Here is a 23,016-nt window from a genome sequence, read left to right as displayed (position 1 = left end):
ATATCTATCTGGATCAGAGTGTTACCATACTATATCTATCTGTATCAGAGTGTCACCATACTATATATATCTGTATCAGAGTGTCACCATACTATATCTATCTGTATCAGAGTGTCACCATACTATATCTATCTGGATCAGAGTGTTACCATACTATATATATCTGTATCAGAGTGTCACCATACTATATCTATCTGTATCAGAGTGTCACCATACTATATCTATCTGTATCAGAGTGTCACCATACTATATCTATCTGTATCAGAGTGTCACCATACTATATCTATCTGTATCAGAGTGTTACCATACTATATCTATCTGTATCAGAGTGTCACCATACTATATCTATCTGTATCAGATTGTTACCATACTATATCTATCTGTATCAGAGTGTTACCATACTATATCTATCTGTATCATCCAGAGTGTTACCATACTATATCTATCTGTATCAGAGTGTTACCATACTATATCTATCTGTATCAGAGTGTCACCATACTATATCTATCTGTATCATCCAGAGTGTCACCATACTATATCTATCTGTATCAGAGTGTTACCATACTATATCTATCTGTATCAGAGTGTCACCATACTATATCTATCTGTATCAGAGTGTTACCATACTATATCTATCTGTATCAGTGTGTCACCATACTATATCTATCTGTATCAGAGTGTCACCATACTATATCTATCTGTATCAGAGTGTCACCATACTATATCTATCTGTATCATCCAGAGTGTCACCATACTATATCTATCTGTATCAGTGTGTCACCATACTATATCTATCTGTATCAGTGTCACCATACTATATCTATCTGTATCAGAGTGTCACCATACTATATCTATCTGTATCAGAGTGTTACCATACTATATCTATCTGTATCAGAGTGTTACCATACTATATCTATCTGTATCAGAGTGTTACCATACTATATCTATCTGTATCAGAGTGTCACCATACTATATCTATCTGTATCAGAGTGTCACCATACTATATCTATCTGTATCAGAGTGTTACCATACTATATCTATCTGTATCAGTGTCACCATACTATATCTATCTGTATCAGAGTGTCACCATACTATATCTATCTGTATCAGAGTGTTACCATACTATATCTATCTGTATCAGAGTGTCACCATACTATATCTATCTGTATCAGTGTCACCATACTATATCTATCTGTATCAGAGTGTTACCATACTATATCTATCTGTATCAGACTGTCACCATACTATATCTATCTGTATCATCCAGTGTGTTACCATACTATATCTATCTGTATCAGAGTGTCACCATACTATATCTATCTGTATCAGTGTCACCATACTATATCTATCTGTATCAGAGTGTTACCATACTATATCTATCTGTATCAGTGTCACCATACTATATCTATCTGTATCAGAGTGTTACCATACTATATCTATCTGTATCATCCAGTGTGTTACCATACTATATCTATCTGTATCATCCAGACTGTCACCATACTATATCTATCTGTATCAGTGTGTCACCATACTATATCTATCTGTATCAGAGTGTTACCATACTATATCTATCTGTATCAGAGTGTTACCATACTATATCTATCTGTATCAGTGTTACCATACTATATCTATCTGTATCAGAGTGTTACCATACTATATCTATCTGTATCAGTGTTACCATACTATATCTATCTGTATCAGAGTGTTACCATACTATATCTATCTGTATCAGTGTTACCATACTATATCTATCTGTATCAGAGTGTTACCATACTATATCTATCTGTATCAGAGTGTCACCATACTATATCTATCTGTATCATCCAGACTGTCACCATACTATATCTATCTGTATCAGAGTGTCACCATACTATATCTATCTGTATCAGAGTGTCACCATACTATATCTATCTGTATCATCCAGACTGTCACCATACTATATCTATCTGTATCAGAGTGTCACCATACTATATCTATCTGTATCAGAGTGTCACCATACTATATCTATCTGCATCAGAGTGTCACCATACTATATCTATCTGTATCAGAGTGTTACCATACTATATCTATCTGTATCAGAGTGTTACCATACTATATCTATCTGTATCAGAGTGTCACCATACTATATCTATCTGTATCAGAGTGTCACCATACTATATCTATCTGTATCAGAGTGTCACCATACTATATCTATCTGTATCAGAGTGTTACCATACTATATCTATCTGTATCAGAGTGTTACCATACTATATCTATCTGTATCAGAGTGTTACCATACTATATCTATCTGTATCAGTGTCACCATAGTATATCTATCTGTATCATCCAGTGTGTCACCATACTATATCTATCTGTATCAGAGTGTCACCATACTATATCTATCTGTATCAGAGTGTTACCATACTATATCTATCTGTATCAGAGTGTCACCATACTATATCTATCTGTATCAGAGTGTCACCATACTATATCTATCTGTATCAGTGTCACCATACTATATCTATCTGTTTCAGTGTCACCATAGTATATCTATCTGTATCAGTGTCACCATACTATATCTATCTGTATCAGAGTGTCACCATACTATATCTATCTGTATCAGTGTCACCATACTATATCTATCTGTATCATCCAGAGTGTTACCATACTATATCTATCTGTATCATCCAGAGTGTCACCATACTATATCTATCTGTATCAGAGTGTTACCATACTATATCTATCTGTATCAGAGTGTTACCATACTATATCTATCTGTATCAGTGTGTCACCATACTATATCTATCTGTATCATCCAGAGTGTCACCATACTATATCTATCTGTATCATCCAGAGTGTCACCATACTATATCTATCTGTATCAGTGTCACCATACTATATCTATCTGTATCAGAGTGTCACCATACTATATCTATCTGTATCATCCAGAGTGTCACCATACTATATCTATCTGTATCAGAGTGTCACCATACTATATCTATCTGTATCAGAGTGTTACCATACTATATATATCTGTATCAGAGTGTTACCATACTATATATATCTGTATCAGAGTGTCACCATACTATATCTATCTGTATCAGTGTCACTATACTATATCTATCTGTATCAGAGTGTTACCATACTATATCTATCTGTATCAGAGTGTCACCATACTATATCTATCTGTATCAGTGTCACCATACTATATCTATCTGTATCAGTGTCACCATACTATATCTATCTGTATCAGAGTGTTACCATACTATATCTATCTGTATCAGAGTGTCACCATACTATATCTATCTGTATCATCCAGAGTGTCACCATACTATATCTATCTGTATCAGTGTCACCATACTATATCTATCTGTATCAGAGTGTCACCATACTATATCTATCTGTATCAGAGTGTTACCATACTATATCTATCTGTATCAGAGTGTTACCATACTATATCTATCTGTATCATCCAGAGTGTTACCATACTATATCTATCTGTATCAGAGTGTCACCATACTATATCTATCTGTATCAGAGTGTTACCATACTATATCTATCTGTATCAGAGTGTTACCATACTATATCTATCTGTATCAGAGTGTCACCATACTATATCTATCTGTATCAGAGTGTCACCATACTATATCTATCTGTATCATCCAGAGTGTCACCATACTATATCTATCTGTATCAGTGTGTCACCATACTATATCTATCTGTATCAGAGTGTTACCATACTATATCTATCTGTATCAGTGTCACCATACTATATCTATCTGTATCAGAGTGTCACCATACTATATCTATCTGTATCAGTGTGTCACCATACTATATATATCTGTATCAGTGTCACCATACTATATCTATCTGTATCAGAGTGTCACCATACTATATCTATCTGTATCAGTGTGTCACCATACTATATCTATCTGTATCAGAGTGTTACCATACTATATCTATCTGTATCATCCAGAGTGTTACCATACTATATCTATCTGTATCAGAGTGTCACCATACTATATCTATCTGTATCAGAGTGTCACCATACTATATCTATCTGTATCAGAGTGTCACCATACTATATCTATCTGTATCAGTGTGTCACCATACTATATCTATCTGTATCAGAGTGTCACCATACTATATCTATCTGTATCAGTGTGTCACCATACTATATCTATCTGTATCAGAGTGTCAACATACTATATCTATCTGTATCAGAGTGTCACCATACTATATCTATCTGTATCAGAGTGTTACCATACTATATCTATCTGTATCAGAGTGTCACCATACTATATCTATCTGTATCAGAGTGTTACCATACCATATCTATCTGTATCAGAGTGTTACCATACTATATCTATCTGTATCAGAGTGTTACCATACTATATCTATCTGTATCATCCAGACTGTCACCATACTATATCTATCTGTATCAGAGTGTTACCATACTATATCTATCTGTATCAGAGTGTCACCATACTATATATATCTGTATCAGAGTGTTACCATACTATATCTATCTGTATCAGAGTGTTACCATACCATATCTATCTGTATCAGAGTGTTACCATACTATATCTATCTGTATCAGAGTGTTACCATACTATATCTATCTGTATCATCCAGAGTGTCACCATACTATATCTATCTGTATCAGAGTGTCACCATACTATATCTATCTGTATCAGAGTGTTACCATACTATATCTATCTGTATCAGAGTGTCACCATACTATATCTATCTGTATCAGAGTGTCACCATACTATATCTATCTGTATCATCCAGTGTTACCATACTATATCTATCTGTATCAGTGTGTTACCATACTATATCTATCTGTATCATCCAGAGTGTCACCATACTATATCTATCTGTATCAGAGTGTTACCATACTATATCTATCTGTATCAGTGTCACCATACTATATCTATCTGTATCATCCAGAGTGTTACCATACTATATCTATCTGTATCAGTGTGAACCTATAGGATGACATGAGGGGAGGAGCTATGACAGGGTGAACGTGTAGGAGGGGTTTAGGACGGCATGTGGGAGGGGCTATGAGTGGCTATGGGAGTAGGGGCAGATGCTTGTAACGGCGACAGGAGCAACTTAGGCCGCGTCCCAAATGGCACCCTATTCCCCATATAGGGCACTATTGACCAGACTGATGGGCCCTGATGAAAGTAGTGCACTTTATAGGGAATAAGGTGTCATTTGTGATGCATCCTATGACAGTGTAGGCAGTACAGTGTGTACCTGGATGTGCTGCACCATGTTCCTCAGCTGAACAAGGAACTCTTTTGCTTCTGTAGCTCGGTCTGACAGGATGTTGAGGGCCTGGGATAGCTGGCCCTGAGGAGGAGAGGACAGAGAGAAAAACATGGTCAGAGGACAGAGAGAAAAACATGGTCAGAGGACAGAGAGAAAAACATGGTCAGAGAACAGAGAGAAAAACATGGTCAGAGAACAGAGAGAAAAACATGGTCAGAGAACAGAGAGAAAAACATGGTCAGAGAACAGAGAGAAAAACATGGTCAGAGAACAGAGAGAAAAACATGGTCAGAGAACAGAGAGAAAAACATGGTTAGAGAACAGAGAGCAAAACATGGTCAGAGGAAAAGTGAAAGTCACCCAGTAAAATACTACTTGAGTAAAAGTCAAAGTATTTTGTTTTAAATATACTTAAGTATCAAAAGTAAAACTATGAATAAATGAAAATTCCTTATATTAAGAAAATCAGACAGCACAATTTTCTTTTTTTTTCAATTTACGGATAGCCAGGGGCACATACCAACACTCAGACATCATGTACAAATGAAGCATGTGTGTTTAGTGAGTCCACCAGATCAGAGGCAGTAGGGATGACCAGGGATGTTCTCTTGATAAGTGTGTGAATTGGACCATTTTCCTGTCCTGCTAAACATTCAAAATGTAACGAGTACTTTTGGGTATCAGGGAAAATGTATGGAGTAAAAAGTACAGTATTTTCTTTAGGAAAGGGGGATACGTAGTCAGTTGTACAGGGAAAGGGGGGATACCTAGTCAGTTGTACAGGGAAAGGGGGATACCTAGTCAGTTGTATAGGGAAAGGGGGGATACCTAGTCAGTTGTAAAGGGAAAGGGGGGATACCTAGTCAGTTGTACAGGGAAAGGGGGATACCTAGTCAGTTGTACAGGGAAAGGGGGATACCTAGTCAGTTGTACAGGGAAAGGGGGGATACCTAGTCAGTTGTAAAGGGGGATACCTAGTCAGTTGTACAGGGAAAGGGGGATACCTAGTCAGTTGTACAGGGAAAGGGGGGATACCTAGTCAGTTGTAAAGGGGGGATACCTAGTCAGTTGTACAGGGAAAGGGGGATACCTAGTCAGTTGTATAGGGAAAGGGGGATACCTAGTCAGTTGTACAGGGAAAGGGGGGATACCTAGTCAGTTGTACAGGGAAAGGGGGATACCTAGTCAGTTGTATAGGGAAAGGGGGGATACCTAGTCAGTTGTACAGGGAAAGGGGGGATACCTAGTCAGTTGTATAGGGAAAGGGGATACCTAGTCAGTTGTACAGGGAAAGGGGGATACCTAGTCAGTTGTACAGGGAAAGGGGGGGATACCTAGTCAGTTGTACAGGGAAAGGGGGGATACCTAGTCAGTTGTACAGGGAAAGGGGGGATACCTAGTCAGTTGTACAGGGAAAGGGGGGATACCTAGTCAGTTGTACAGGGAAAGGGGGGATACCTAGTCAGTTGTACAGGGAAAGGGGGATACCTAGTCAGTTGTACAGGGAAAGGGGGGATACCTAGTCAGTTGTAAAGGGGGGATACCTAGTCAGTTGTACAGGGAAAGGGGGATACCTAGTCAGTTGTATAGGGAAAGGGGGGATACCTAGTCAGTTGTACAGGGAAAGGGGGATACCTAGTCAGTTGTAAAGGGGGATACCTAGTCAGTTGTACAGGGAAAGGGGGATACCTAGTCAGTTGTACAGGGAAAGGGGGGATACCTAGTCAGTTGTACAGGGAAAGGGGGATACCTAGTCAGTTGTACAGGGAAAGGGGGATACCTAGTCAGTTGTACAGGGAAAGGGGGGATACCTAGTCAGTTGTACAGGGAAAGGGGGATACCTAGTCAGTTGTACAGGGAAAGGGGGGGATACCTAGTCAGTTGTACAACTGAATGTATTCAACTGAAATGTGTCTTTGGCATTTAACCCCCTGAATCAGAGAGGTGTGGGAGGGCTGCCTTAATCGATCGCCACGTCTTCTGCGCCATTGGGAACAGTGGGTGAAAACTGCCTTGTTCAGGGGCAGAACATCAGATTCTGCCCCTGATGTTCTGCTGCCTTGTTCAGGGGCAGAACATCAGATTCTGCCCCATCAGATTCTGCCCCTGATGTTCTGCTGCCTTGTTCAGGGGGCAGAACATCAGATTCTGCCCCATCAGATTCTGCCCCTGATGTTCTGCTACCTTGTTCAGGGGCAGAACATCAGATTCTGCCCCATCAGATTCTGCCCCTGATGTTCTGCTACCTTGTTCAGGGGCAGAACATCAGATTCTGCCCCATCAGATTCTGCCCCTGATGTTCTGCTACCTTGTTCAGGGGGCAGAACATCAGATTTTGACCTTGTCAGCTCGGGGATTCGATCCAGCAACCTTTCGGGTTACTGGCCCAACGCTCTAACCTGCCAAGCTACCGAATGTAGTGAAGTAAAAGTAAAAGTTGTCAAAAATATATATAGTAAAGTACAGATACCCCAAACAACTTCTTAAGTAGTACTTTTACCTAAATACTTTTCACCACTGTCGTTATCTCTCTCTCTCAATTCAATATTAATTTTAAGGGCTTTATTGGCAGGGGAAACGTTTACATTGCCAAAGCAAGTTAAATAGATTATAAACAAAAGTGAAATATATATATATATATATATATATTTTTTTTTTTACATTTTATTAACAGTAAACGTTACACTCACAAAAGTTCCAAAAGAATAAAGACATTTCAAATGTCACATTACGTGCAAATAGTTATAGTACTAAAGGGAAAATAATTAAACATAAATATGGGTTGTATTTACAATAGTGTTTGTTCTTCACTAGTTGCAGTTTTCTTGTGGTAAAGGTCCAAAAATATTACTGCTTTGATGGCAAACTGTGGTATTTCACCCAATAGATATGGGAGTTTATCAAAATTGGGTTTGTTTTCAAATTCTTTGTTGGTCTGTGTAATCTGAGGGAAATAGGTGTCTCTAATATGGTCATATATTTGGCAGGAGGTTAGGAAGTGCAGCTCAGTTTCCACCTCATTTTGTGGGCAGTGTTGCACATAGCCTGTCTTCTCTTGAGAGCCAGGTCTGCCTATGGCGGCCTCTCTCAATAGTAAGGCTATGCTCACCGAGTCTGTACATAGTCAAAGCTTTCCTTACGTTTGGGTCAGTCACAGTGGTCAGGTATTCTGTCACTGTGTACTCTCTGTTTAGGGACAAATAGCATTCTAGCTTTCTCAGTTTTTTTTGTTGTTTCTTTCCAATATGTCAAGTAATTATCTTTTTTGTTTTCTCCTGAATTGGTTGGGTCTAATTGTGTTGCTGTCCTGTGGCTCTGTGGGGTCTGTTCGTGTTTGTGAATTAAGCCCCAGGACCAGCTTGCTCTTCTCCAAGTTCATCTCTCTGTAGGTGATGGCTTTGTTATGGAAGATTTGGGAATCACTTCCTTTTAGACGGTTGTTTTCTGGATTTGGATAATTATAGCGTGTAAATAATCTATCTATCTATCATCTCAATCAAAAGGACATCATTAAGATTAGTCACATGGAGTCTGTGTCTACCCTCCATAGAGGAGGAGTTGAATGATTGTTGTTCCTGTCTCTTTACCACCCTGGGGACAGAAAGGGCTCAGGGTCCTCTACACTCTTCCTGATTTGTTCCATATCCTGACATAACAGGAAACGCCTCTGCTTTAGCTGACACACAGACCTCCTTGTTTGGATAACGGGGGTCGGGGTGGGGTGGGGGGGGGGGGTCGAGTCCATAAAAGTGGGGCTGTGTGAACAGAGGGGTCAATGGAGTGAGGGGTAGCAGCCTATACACACACACACACACACACACACACACACACACACACACACACACACAGACACACCACCTAACACCAACCCTGGGAACGTTTTGTGGTTGAGTGAACTGACTGGAGATCAGCCAAGTGGAGACAGAGCTTGTTATCTTTCAGGAGGACTGATGTGGAATAGCTTCAGAACACAACCCTCCATGTGTCTACCTCTAGTCTAGGATCAAATCAAATCAAGGCGTTACTGCAGACCCAGGATTCATTCCCAGGCTGTGCCACAACTGGCCTTGTCAGGGAGTCCCATAGGACGGCCCAGTGGAAGCCAAATTATTTTTTCTAAAACAATGAGGACTCGGTATGTTGTGGGTCTCCACTGTTTTATGTGGACAGTGGTTTCACTCCTGTTGTGTGTACTTCTCTTGAGGTCACTTTTCCAAAGGCTTTTCCAGACATGACTTATGGTCAAATTCTGATCAAATATACAGTACCAGTAAAAAGTTTGGACACACCTACTCATTACAGGGTTTTTCTTTATTTTGACTATTTTCTACATTGTAGAATAATAGTGAAGACATCAAAACTATGAAATAACACATATGGAATCATGTAGTTACCAAAAAAAAGTGTTAAACAAATCAAAACATATTTATATTTGAGATTCTTCAAATAGCCACCCTCTTCGGTGACCAGGATTTACATTTACTATGTTACGTGTAGTCTATGAGACCAGGCTGCCATGCGGGGCCGCTGGGGGAATGGGGTTCCGATGACGGGCCTTAAGGTTATTATAGCTGGGGGTGGTGGTGGGGAGATGGATGGTTGTCCTAAACTGTTGCTGAAAAACAGGGTATATGCCAACTTACATGGGTAATTTGACATATAAACACATGCCAAGTTATACGCCTATTGGTTGGGAGAGAGGAAAGTGATCCCATATAAGTTAAAAATGGCAAGAGTGAGGAATGTGCATTATTGGGAAAAGGGGATACCTAGTCAGTCGCACAACCCAATCAGAGAGGTGCGGTGGGGCTGCCTTCATCAACGTCGTCAGGGGAACAGTTGTTGTAGGGGTTTAACTGCCTTGCTCAAGGGAAGAACGGTCCGATTGTTTTGCAACTATTCGGTTACTGTCTCAACGCTCTAACGGTCGAGACAGAAAGGTTAGAGCCTATAGGTTAGAGTCTAACCAATAGGCTCCCTGCTGCCGTTCGTACAGGCTATAATGACATTCCACACGTGGCTAACAGGAAAGAGGAGGAGAAACAACGCAACGCTGTGCTGATGATGATACGTTTGTATATATTTCTCGCTATTCCCGTAGAATAGGAAACAAAGTGAATTATTGTAACACCCTGGCCATAGAGAGGGGTTTTTTGTTCTTTATTTTGGTTAGGCCAGGGTGTTACATTGGGTGGGCGTTCTATGTTCCTTTTTCTATGTTTTTGTATTTCTTTGTTTTGGGCCGAGTAGGGTTCCTAATCAGAGGCAGCTGTCTATCGTTGTCTCTGATTAGGAATCATACTTAGGCAGCCTGTTTTCCTTTGGGGTTTTGTGGGTAGTTGTTTTCTGTCTTGTGTGTGTTCACCTGGCAGAACTGTTGGCTTTCGTTTTCCCTGTTTGTTTTTGAAGTGTCTCATTAAAAATCATTATGACCACTTACCACGCTGCATCTTGGTCCCCCTTCCAGACGATCGTTACAATTATGTCACGTTTACCGGATGAGGTTAAATGAGCATTCCGACAAGCCTTCCTGATTGAACTTTCATAAAATACATCGCACTATGTAGGGAATAGGCTGTCATTTGGGACACACTTCTATGTCATCCCTAGTCTAGGCATCTCATGTGAACCAAACCGACCAATGGGAATAGAGAGATGACCTTTGACCCTTGGGTTTTGGGAAACCATGACAGCTGCTGCTAACATGACCCCAATGCACCATGGGACGGTGGCGACAGCTGAGCAAAGAGAGAGAGAGAGAGAGAGAGCGAGAGAGAGAGAGAGCGAGAGAGAGAGCGAGACAGAGAGAGAGAGACAGAGAGAGAGAGAGAGAGAGAGAGAGACAGAGACAGAGAGAGAGAGAGAGAGACAGAGAGAGAGAGAGAGAGAGAGAGAGACAGAGACAGAGAGAGAGAGAGAGAGAGAGAGAAAGAGAGAGAGAGACAGAGACAGAGACAGAGAGAGAGAGCGAGAGAGTAACGTAGTGCTGTATGGTGCTGTAAACAGACAGCACACTGTGGACCCTGGTCAAAGTGCGGCCTTTAGTTTCTGAAAGGTGTTACTCAGAGAGAGCAGAGCCTCTCCATTTCATGTGGATCACTGGGCAGCCAACACAACCTACTGAACCTGTCAATCATAATACACTGCCCCCCCTTACACATCAGTGGAGGCTGCTGAGGGGATAACGGCTCATAATAATGGCCGGAACGGAGCAAACGGAACGGCATCAGACACCTGGAAACCATGGAAACCATGTGTTTAATACCATTCCACTGATTCCGCTCCAGTCATTACCACGAGCCCGTCCTCCCCAATTAAGGTGACACCAATCCCCTGTGTCACACCAATCCCCTGTGTCATTCAAACCATCAGTCAGGACACACACACACACACACACACACACACACACACACACACACACACACACACACACACACACACACACACACACACACACACACACACACACACACACACACACACCTGCCCTTTCAGCCTTCCTTCCTTTGTTTCTCTTTTTCAATTCTGTTCCTGTCCCTGACTTGTCTAATGTTCCTCTCCTTCTCTGCATCAATGCAGGTTGGTCAGGGCGCAGGTTGGTCAGGGCGCAGGTTGGTCAGGGCGCAGGTTGGTCAGGGCGCAGGTTGGTCAGGGCGCAGGTTGGTCAGCGTGCAGGTTGGTCAGGGCGCAGGTTGGTCAGGGCGCAGGTTGGTCAGGGCGCAGGTTGGTCAGGGCGCAGGTTGGTCAGGGCGCAGGTTGGTCAGGGCGCAGGTTGGTCAGGGCGCAGGTTGGTCAGGGCGCCGGTTGGTCAGGGTGCAGGTTGGTCAGGGTGCAGGTTGGTCAGGGCGCAGGTTGGTCAGGGTGCAGGTTGGTCAGCGTGCAGGTTGGTCAGGGTGCAGGTTGGTCAGGGTGCTGTTGCCTTGTTAACAGTGGCTGTGCATCATCGTACAGTAACATCAGATCCACTCTGTCACACTGCTGAAACAAAGCTGAATTGATTGTCTGGACAGGTTTTTCCACAGTGTCGGATGAAACCAACACAGTTGAATTGATGAAATCCTACGACTAGTGAGGTCTGGTCGCTCAACAACCTGCCCACTTGACTCCTTCCTCTCCTCCCTTCTCCAGACCGTCTCTGGAGACCGTCTCCCATTCCACACTTCCCTCATCAACTCATCCCTGACCACCGGCTGCGTTCCCTCTGGCTACAAAATGGACCCTCCTCAAGAAACCAACACTTGACTGATCTGATGTCAAAAACTACAGACCTGTATCCCTTCTTTCTTTTCATTCCAAAACACTGGATCTACAGCGCCTTCGGAAAGTATTCAGACCCCTTGACTTTTCCCACATTTTATTACGTTACAGCCTTATTCTAAAATTCTTTTTTTTTTAAAGCCTCATCAATCTAAACACAATACCCCATAATGACAAAGTGAAAACATGTTTTTAGAAATGTTTGCTAATTTATTTAAAAAAAATCAAACAGAAATACCTTATTTACATAAGTATTCAGACTCTTTGCTTTGATACTCGCATCCTGTTTCCATTGATCATCCTTGAGATGTTTCTACCTCTTGATTGGAGTCCCCTGTTGTAAATTAAATTGATTGGACATGATTTGCAAAAGCACACACACCTGTCTATATAAGGTTCCACAGTTGACAGTGCGTGTCAGAGCAAATTAATTGTCCTTAGAGCTCAGAGACAGGATTGTGTCGAGGCACAGATCTGGGGAAGGGTACCAAAACATGACAGCAGCATTGAAGGTCCCCAAGAACACAGTTTAGAACCACCAAGACAATTTAATCAATTTTAGAACAAGGCTGTAACGTAACAAAATGTGGAAAAAGTCAAGGGGTCTGAATACTTTTCGAAGGCGCTGTATGTCTGCACCACATGCTCTCTCTACTGATGTCCCCCAGGGCTCGGTTCTAGGCCCTCTCCTCTTCTCTCTATACACCAAGTCACTCAGCTCCATCATATCCTCACATGGTCTCTCCTATCATTGCTATGCAGATAACACTCAACTACTTTTCTCCTTCCGCCTTTCTGACACCCAAGTGGTGACACGCATCTCTGCGTGCCTGGCAGATATCTCAACTTGGATGCCGGCCTACCCGACCTCAAGCTCAACCTTGACAAGACAGAGCTGGCGTGACCCTGGACAACACCATTTCAAATTTTGGAACATAAGACTGAAAAGAGACGGTGTGTCACAATTTAGTGTACCCTGCGTGCACAAACCATGTGAAATTCTGGGTCTCTGGTAGCGTTTGGAACTGCTGATCTTCAGTCAAGAACACGGAGTTAATTTCAACCTATACTGCCCTTCATTCCTTTTACTTTTTGGCCTTTGACATGGACAGTGCTACTCCAGCTGCTCTCTCTTCATCTGACTGAGTTTTCTCTCATAGTCCAAGAGCATCTGGTCATCGACAAACTGGCAAACATGAAAAATATTATCATGTCAAGCATGCCTTTGCACATCTAACTGGAGATTTTCTGTTTTCTCCCTCTCTCACCTGTCCATCTGCTCATTTCAATTCCATGCTGTCACTGTCACTTGTCCACTCAAGCTTAACATTGTTGTCTATCCATCGCCCACTAGGTGCCCTCAATGAGCTTGACACATTGATAAACTGATTTCCTGACGATGGCTCAGTGGTCTTCGTACTTGGCGACTTTAACCTCCAGACATCTGCCTTTGATTAATTTCTTTCCAACTCTCTCTTTTCCCTCCTTGACTTCACTATTTCCCAAATCCCCTCTAACTCACAAGGCAAACAATATGCTTTCCCTCATCTCTACTAGAGGCTAGTCACCTACTAATCGCACTGCAACCCCCTTCCAGGTCTCTGATCCTACCTTCAGGCTATGCTCAAACCCTACACCCCAACCTGAGCACTCCGTTCTGTCACCATCGGTCTCTTGGCCCTCCCACCCCTATGAGAGGGCAGCTTCCGCTCAGCCCAGTCCAAGCTCTTCTCTGTCCTGGCACTCCAATGGTGGAACCAGCTTCCCCCTGAAGCTAGGACAGCAGAGTCCCTGCCCATCTTCCCCCTGAAGCTAGGACAGCAGAGTCCCTGTCCGTCTTCCCCCTGAAGCTAGGACAGCAGAGTCCCTGTCCGTCTTCGCCCTGAAGCTAGGACAGCAGAGTCCCTGTCCATCTTCCCCCTGAAGCTAGGACAGCAGAGTCCCTGTCCGTCTTCCCCCTGAAGCTAGGACAGCAGAGTCCCTGCCCGTCTTCCCCCTGAAGCTAGGACAGCAGAGTCCCTGCTCATCTTCCGCAAGCACCTGAAACCCTACCTCTTCAAAGTGTATCTTAAATAATCCCCCTCCTCACCTACTATGCCTTTGATATGTGGTAGTCCCATCTGCTAAAAGACTATCATGTCAATGTAAATAATGATTATGGCTCTAGATTGCAAGAAAAAGCTGTTTCAAGTGTTTGAAAATGGCCTAGGTCCCCTCCAGACCACCCCCCAGCTATGCCCCCTCAGGGCCACCCCCCCAGCGAGGTGCATGACACCCCTGGACAGAGCTGTGGTGAGACGACGTCAGAGCCGTGGTGAGACGACGTCAGAGCCAAGTTTAGATGTCGGCAGAGCCAAGTTTAGACGTCAGAGCCATGGATAGATGTTATAAGCACGATATAAGAACGTATGAGCCTTTATAACGTCTCATTATAAGGCTTGAAGTAAGCCTTGTCTGAGCCAGAATGGCCCATAGGACAGCATCCTATCACTTATATCTGTAGTGACGCTGCTCGATGTACATGTACACTACCAGGATCGGTCTCTAGGCTTCAACGCTCATCTGGGTGTGATCTCTCAGCGGGGGTAAAAGGTCCTACTTACTACATCACAGTTTGAAAATCAGATTTCTGACATGATTGAAACTCTAATGGAAAGATAATTCTGATGCTTCCAATGAAGCCTTCGTCCCAAATGGCACCCTATTCCCTGTATAGGTCGCCCTACTTTTGACCAGGGATCATCGAGCTCTTGTCAAAAGTAGTAGGTGCTATTTGGTATGAAGATAAAGAGATTCAAGTCCCCTTTGATTCATTAGAGGCTTTAATAATGGACGACAGGTAGCCTAGAGGTTAAGAGCGTTGGGCCAGTAATCAAGCCCTTCCCTGTGGCTCAGTTGGTAGAGCATGGTGATTGCAACGCCAGCATGGTGTGTGCAATGCCAGGGTTGTGGGTTCAATTCCCACAGGGGGCCAGTACAAAAAAAAAAAAAATAATATTAATAAAAAATGCATGAAATTAAATGTATGCATTCACTACTGTAAGTCGCTCTGGATAAGAGCGTCTGCTAAATGACTAAAATGTAAAAGGTTCCTGTTTGAATCCCTGAATCGACTAGGTGAAAAATCTGTTGATTTACACTTGAGCAATGCAGTCAGCCCTAATTGCTCCTGCTAACTGACTGTAAAGAGAAAATGGATTATCTGACATGGTAACTCTATTTTCATCTCATAGTCATAACCCCAGGATTTACATTTGATATCATCCATGGGATGATATCCCAGCCTGTTCCCTATATAGTGCACTACCGTTGACCAGAGTCCCTGTGAAACCCTCAAAAGTAGTTCACTATGAAGGGAATAGGCTGCCATTTGGATTGCAGCTAAGAGAAATGGGCTCTGTGATACGAGGGTGGTCGAAATGGATTCTTGGAGTTTTGACTTGATGGAGAAATATCTCCATGTATTAGTTTAGTGAAAGTTGTTACATTATGTATTGAGCACCTCTAGCAGGGAAAATAGAAAAGAAGGATATTTTGTAATGCTACATTAGCGGGCCCACTGACGGTGATGTTGGAACGTTCAGAACGTGAACTAATCGTGGTTTCACAGTGGACCCTAAGGACGCTCCTGCTGTTGGAGTGTGTGTGTGTGTGTGTGTGTGTGTGTGTGTGTGTGTGTGTGTGTGTGTGTGTGTGTGTGTGTGTGTGTGTGTGTAATCTTTGTAATTAAGGCAAGTGTGAACACGTCATGAATAATGCAGCCAAAGAGCTCCAGGGCCATTCTGCACACACACACACACACACACACACACACACACAAACACGATCGGCGTGAACGAGCCAATCTGTCACAGGGAAGAGGGAATTTGAGAGATTAAAGCCTCGATAGTTGAGTACGGAAGGAAGTGGTCTGTTCCCTATATAGTGCACTACTCACTATATAGGAAATAGCTCCCTTTTTCAGAGGTCTGGCATCAAGGAGACAACAAGGCTTTTTCAGGGGACTGGCATCAAGGAGACAACAAGGCTTTTTCAGGGGTCTGGCATCAAGGAGACAAGGCTTTTTCAGGGGTCTGGCATCAAGGAGACAACAAGGCTTTTCAGGGGTCTGGCATCAAGCAGACAAGGCTTTTCAGGGGTCTGGCATCAAGGAGACAACAAGGCTTTTTCAGGGGTCTGGCATCAAGGAGACAACAAGGCTTTTCAGGCGTCTGGCATCAAGCAGACAAGGCTTTTCAGGGGTCTGGCATCAAAGCAGACAACAAGGCTTTTCAGGGGTCTGGCATCAAGGAGACAACAAGGCTTTTCGGGGGTCTGGCATCAAGCAGACAAGGCTTTCTCAGGGGTCTGGCATCAAAGCAGACAAGGCTTTCTCAAGGTCTGGCATCAAGCAGACAAGGCTTTCTCAGGGGTCTGGCATCAAGGAGACAACAAGGCTTTCTCAGGGGTCTGGCACCAAAGCAGACAAGGCTTTCTCAGGGGTCTGGCACCAAAGCAGACAAGGCTTTCTCAGGGGTCTGGCACCAAAGCAGACAAGGCTTTCTCAGGGGTCTGGCACCAAAGCAGACAAGGCTTTCTCAGGGGTCTGGCACCAAAGCAGACAAGGCTTTTTCAGGGGTCTGGCACCAAAGCAGACAAGGCTTTCTCAGGGGTCTGGCACCAAAGCAGACAAGGCTTTCTCAGGGGTCTGGCACCAAAGCAGACAAGGCTTTTTCAGGGGTCTGGCACCAAAGCAGACAAGGCTTTCTCAGGGGTCTGGCACCAAAGCAGACAAGGCTTTCTCAGGGGTCTGGCACCAAAGCAGACAAGGCTTTCTCAGGGGTCTGGCACCAAAGCAGACAAGGCTTTCTCAGGGGTTTGGCACCAAAGCAGACAAGGCTTTTTCAGGGGTCTGGCACCAAAGCAGACAAGGCTTTCTCAGGGGTCTGGCACCAAAGCAGACAAGGCTTTCTCAGGGGTCTGGCACCAAAGCAGACAAGGCTTTTTCAGGGGTCTGGCACCAAAGCAGACAAGGCTTTCTCAGGGGTCTGGCATCAAGCAGACAAGGCTTTCACAGGGGTCTGGCATCAAGCAGACAAGGCTTTCTCAGGGGTCTGGCATCAAGCAGACAAGGCTTTCTCAGGGGTCTGGCATCAAGCAGACAAGGCTTTCTCAGGGGTCTGGCATCAAGCAGACAAGGCTTTCTCAGAGGTCTGGCATCAAAGCAGACAAGGCTTTCTCAGGGGTCTGGCATCAAGCAGACAAGGCTTTCTCAGGGGTCTGGCATCAAGCAGACAAGGCTTTCTCAGAGGTCTGGCACCAAGCAGGCCTGCAGGACAGTCTGTCTCTGCTCTCTGGACAACTTACTTTAGCCCTTATCCTTAAACCTTTTTTTTAAACATATGCTTTCAATGCAAAGAGCTTTGTGATTTATGTCTATAAATGCAATGTATTATTATTATTATTATTATTATTATTATTATTATTATGGAAGAACACAGACAGTTAATGGACCAGGCTGGGACCACGTATTAGTTAAAGGAAAATAACAAAAATATTGAACTTCATTTTCATAATCTGCAGCACCACCCCAAACATCAACATGATGTGAAAATGGCGCGTTTCTATGTTTTGTAGTAAAAAAAAAGATATGGGAAGATAAGTGTTTCAAGTGACATAATCCAGAAACCAACTAGAAGAAAGTTATTTTACTAACCAACCCTTGTTTCAGAAGGAAGCTATTGTTGACGATCTGTAAGCAATACCAGCAGCCTACCCCATACCACACCAATCAACTTATCAATTACTTGGAAGCAGTTACATATGCTCAGGATAGACGTGGCTGCCTACACTGTGTAGATACAACAACAAACAACATCTACTAGGCTGTTTCACTTACGTTGCGTCCCAAAATGGCACTCTGTTCAACTATGAACCGCACTAATTTTGGACCATAGTGCACTGTATAGGAAACATAGATGCCATTTGGGATGTAACATATTCGGCAGGGGGTGGGGGCAGATCCAGTAACACATCGGAGAGCTTAGAACATCTACCACCACGCTCCGGTACCTATCGTCTGGCGACGCTCTCTTTGTGTCGGCATCTCAAAATGGCACACTATTCCCTATGTAGTGCACTACTTTAGACCAGGGCCCTATGGCACCCTATTCCCTATGTAGTGCACTACTTTAGACCAGGGCCCTATGGCACCCTATTCCCTATGTAGCACTACTTTAGACCAGGGCCCTATGGCACCCTATTCCCTATGTAGTGCACTACTTTAGACCAGGGCCCTATGGCACCCTATCCCCTATGTAGTGCACTACTTTAGACCAGGGCCCTATGAGGAACAGGGTTCCATTTGGAAGCCAATGCCCTACAGACTGGCCATAGGGCAGTTCGGGGCAAGTGGCAGATGGGCTGGTCTGTCCTAATTATTATTAAAAAAATTACACAGAATGATAATTTTTCGGCCAATAACGACGGGCCTTCGAAAACAGAAACGTCCTGGTGTGTTAAACACGTGCATTTCTATTTCTGGTGCCATTCTACAGTCTTACCGGCTGACTGATATAGTGTTTATCTGTTACTGCAACATCAATTCTGCAACAGGAATCATTAACTAGCCAAGACGCTCTTAAAAATTAAGAGGAAGCATCCAAAGTCAATAAGACAGGGGGTCCCAATAATATCTCCAGCTTCCTGAAGCACTTTTTTCACTACTCCCGTTCACTACGTGGTCACACAGATGTAAAAAAAGCATTGGATGGGTATAGGCATGAAAGGAAGTTTCTTATAACACTCATTTCCTGTCAAATTCATTAAGGGAAGTGAACAAGTGTGAGAATAAAAGAGAGATGACTGGGACAAACCCAGGGCCTCGATTCGCCAGACATCTGCGACGGTATTGGGACAGAGAAATGTGATGTTCCTGTCCAGACACATGGGCCAGTGGTTCTCAACTGGTTTTGCCTTGGGACTCAAATTGAACCAGGTTGTCTCAGTCGGCGACACAATATTCACATCGTGAAAAAAAATCTATCAAAATACAATCTGGAAAACTATTCTTTATGTTATATTGAATGTAAATGTACCAATTATATGACAAGGGAACAACAGTCCCACCTCTTTCATTGTCAACAATTAAATGTTGCCCATATTCTTGATGAAGAATGTTAATAAACTCATTGGTTCAAGACCACAACAATCAACCAAAATGGCACTGCTAATAGCTCTATATTAAAAAGACTGTGAATGAAAATTACATCAACCACCTGAGTCACTATATGTTAGAATCACCTTTGGCAGTAATTACAGCTGTCAGTCTTTCTGGGGGAAGTCTCTAAGAGCTGGGAGTCTTTCTGGGGGAAGTCTCTAAGAGCTGGGAGTCTTTCTGGGGGAAGTCTCTAAGAGCTGGGAGTCTTTCTGGGGGAAGTCTCTAAGAGCTGTGAGTCTTTCTGGGGGAAGTCTCTAAGAGCTGGGAGTCTTTCTGGGGGAAGTCTCTAAGAACTGTGAGTCTTTCTGGGGAAAGTCTCTAAGAGCTGTGAGTCTTTCTGGGGGAAGTCTCTAAGAACTGGGAGTCTTTCTGGGGGAAGTCTCTAAGAGCTGTGAGTCTTTCTGGGGGAAGTCTCTAAGAACTGTGAGTCTTTCTGGGGAAAGTCTCTAAGAACTGGGAGTCTTTCTGGGGGAAGTCTCTAAGAACTGGGAGTCTTTCTGGGGGAAGTCTCTAAGAGCTGTGAGTCTTTCTGGGGGAAGTCTCTAAGAGCTGTGAGTCTTTCTGGGGGAAGTCTCTAAGAACTGGGAGTCTTTCTGGGGGAAGTCTCTAAGAGCTGTGAGTCTTTCTGGGGGAAGTCTCGAAGAACTTTCCACACCTGGATTGTGCGACACCGCCCATTATTATTATTTTCCAAATTCTTCAAGTCAAAGGTGACCGACCGGACCGACTGGCTCGATTCGGTCTTTTGTAGCAAAATATGAAATCATGTTTTTTATGTTGGATAAAAGTAAAGGCTAGAAAATAGTATATCAAAACTGTAACACTCAGGAACATTCACAGTCTTCTTGGTAAGCAACTCCAGTGTAGATTTGGCCTTGTGTTTTTGATTATTGTCCTGCTGAAAGGTGAATTAATCTCAGTGTCTGGTGGAAAGCAGACTGAACCAGGTTTTCCTCTAGCATTTTGCCTTTGGTAAGCTCCATTCCATTTATTTTTTATCCTGAAAAACTACCCAGTCCTTAACGATTACAAGCACACCCATAACATAATGCAGCCACCACTATGCTTGAAAATTTGGAGAGTGTTACTTAGTAATGTGTTGGATTGGATTGGATTTCCCCTAAACATAACACTTTGTATTCAGGACAAAAAGTTAATTGCTTTGCCACATTTTTTTGCATTGGGGCAGGTATTGTTCTCCTGGCATCCGCCTAACTGCCAGATGGTAGAGCGTGACTCATCACTCCAGAGAAAGCATTTCCACTGCTCCAGAGTCCAATTGGCGGTGACCTTTACAGCACTCCAGCCGACGCTTGGCATTGCATGATGATCTTAGGCTTGTGTGCGGCTGCACGGCCGCAGTAACAAAAAACACAGAACTAAGAACAAATATAGACCTTGGTTCACTCCAGACCTGACTGCCCTTGACCAGCACAACATCTTGTCGCGTACTGCATTAGCATTGAATAGCCGCCGCGATATGCAGCTTTTCAGGGAAGTTAGGAACCAATACACACAGGCAGTTAGGAAAGCAAACGCTAGCTTTATCAAACAGAAATTTGCATCCCGTAGCACAAACTCCAAAAAGTTCGGGGACACTGTAAAGTCCATGGAGAATAAGAACACCTCCTCCCAGCTGCCCACTGCACTGAGGCTAGGAAACACTGTCACCACCAATAATTCTACGATAATCGAGAATTTCAATAAGCATTTTTCTACGGCTGGCCATGCTTTCCACCTGGCTACCCCTACCCCGGTCAACAGCTCTGCACCCCCCACAGCAACTTCCCAAAGCCTCCCCCATTTCTCCTTCACCCAAATCCAGATAGCTGATGTTCTGAAAGAGCTGCAAAATCTGGACCCCTACAAATCAGCTGGGCTAGACAATCTGGACCCTCTCTTTCTAAAATTATCTGCCGCAATTGTTGCAACCCCTATTACTAGCCTGTTCAACCTCTCTTTTGTATCGTCTGAGATCCCTAAAGATTGGAAAGCTGCCGCGGTCATCCCCCTCTTCAAAGAGACAGTACGGTGCAGACGTATTCATCGACCGGGCCAAGGCTTTCGACTCAATCACCGCATTCTTATCGGCAGACTCAACAGCCTTGGTTTCTCAAATGACTGCCTCGCCTGGTTCACCAACTACTTCTCAGATAGAGTTCAGTGTGTCAAATCGGAGGGCCTGTTGTCCGGACCTCTGGCAGTCTCTATGGGGGTGCCACAGGGTTCAGTTCTCGGGCTGACTATTTTCTCTGTCTACATCGATGATGTCGCTCTTGCTGCTGGTGACTCTCTGATCCACCTTTACGCAGACGACACCAATCTGTATACTTCTGGCCCTTCTTTGGACACTGTGTTAACAAACCTCCAGACGAGCTTCAATGCCATACAATAGTCCTTCCGTGGCCTCCAACTGCTCTTAAATGCAAGTAAAACTAAATGCGTGCTCTTCAAGCGATCGCTGCCCGAACCTACCCGCCCGTCTAGCATCACTACTCTGGACGGTTCTGACTTATGTGGGCAACTACAAATAACTAGGTGTCCGGTTAGACTGTAAACTCTCCTTCCAGACTCACATTAAGCATCTCCAATCCAAAATTACATTTAGAATCGGCTTCCTATTTCGCAACAAAGCATCCTTCACACATGCTGCCAAACAATCCCTCGTAAAACTGACTATCCTACCGATCCATGACTTCGGCGATGTCATTTACAAAATAGCCTCCAACACTCTACTCAGCAAATTGGATGCAGTCTATCACAGTGCCATCTGTTTGTCACCAAAGCCCCATATACCACCCACCACCGTGACCTGTATTCTCTTGTTGGCTGGCCCTCGCTTCATATTCGGCGCCAAACCCACTGGCTACAGGTCATCTATAAAAGTCTTTGCTAGGCAAAGCCCCGCCTTATCTCAGCTCACTGGTCACCATAGCAGCCCCCACCCGTAGCACGCGCTCCAGCAGGTATATCTCACTACTCACCCCCATAGCCAACACTTCCTTTGGCCGCCTTTCCTTCCAGTTCTCTGCTGCCAATGACTGGAACGAATTGCAAAAATCACTGAAGCTGGAGACTCATATCTCCCTCACTAACTTTAAGCATCAGCTGTCAGAGCAGCATACAGATCATTGCACCTGTACATAGCCCATCTGTAAACAGCCCATCCAACTACCTCATCCCCATAGTTATTTTTTTGCTCCTTTGCACCCCAGTATCTCTACTTGCACATTCATATTCTGCACATCTATCACTTCAGTGTTCAATTGCTAAATTGTAATTATTTCTCCACTATGGCC

General features: G+C 43.6%; 1 protein-coding gene across 4 annotated transcripts in view; it reads right to left on the bottom strand.

Moving 5' to 3' along the window:
- The window catches only part of trim9 (tripartite motif containing 9), a 108,876-nt gene that overhangs the window by 49,507 nt on the left and 36,353 nt on the right, over positions 1 to 23,016 (bottom strand). For all 4 annotated transcript variants that reach the window (XM_029730899.1, XM_029730900.1, XM_029730902.1 and 1 more), the window contains exon 2: positions 5,248 to 5,343. In XM_029730899.1, the coding sequence (XP_029586759.1) occupies positions 5,248 to 5,343 (96 nt within the window). The remainder of the gene's footprint in view (positions 1 to 5,247; positions 5,344 to 23,016) is intronic.

Source organism: Salmo trutta, chromosome 33, assembly GCF_901001165.1.
Source record: "Salmo trutta chromosome 33, fSalTru1.1, whole genome shotgun sequence".
NCBI classification, from domain to species: Eukaryota; Metazoa; Chordata; class Actinopteri; order Salmoniformes; family Salmonidae; genus Salmo; species Salmo trutta.
The sequence above is the reverse complement of the archived record's forward strand: the minus strand, read 5'-3'. Positions and strand labels throughout refer to the sequence as shown.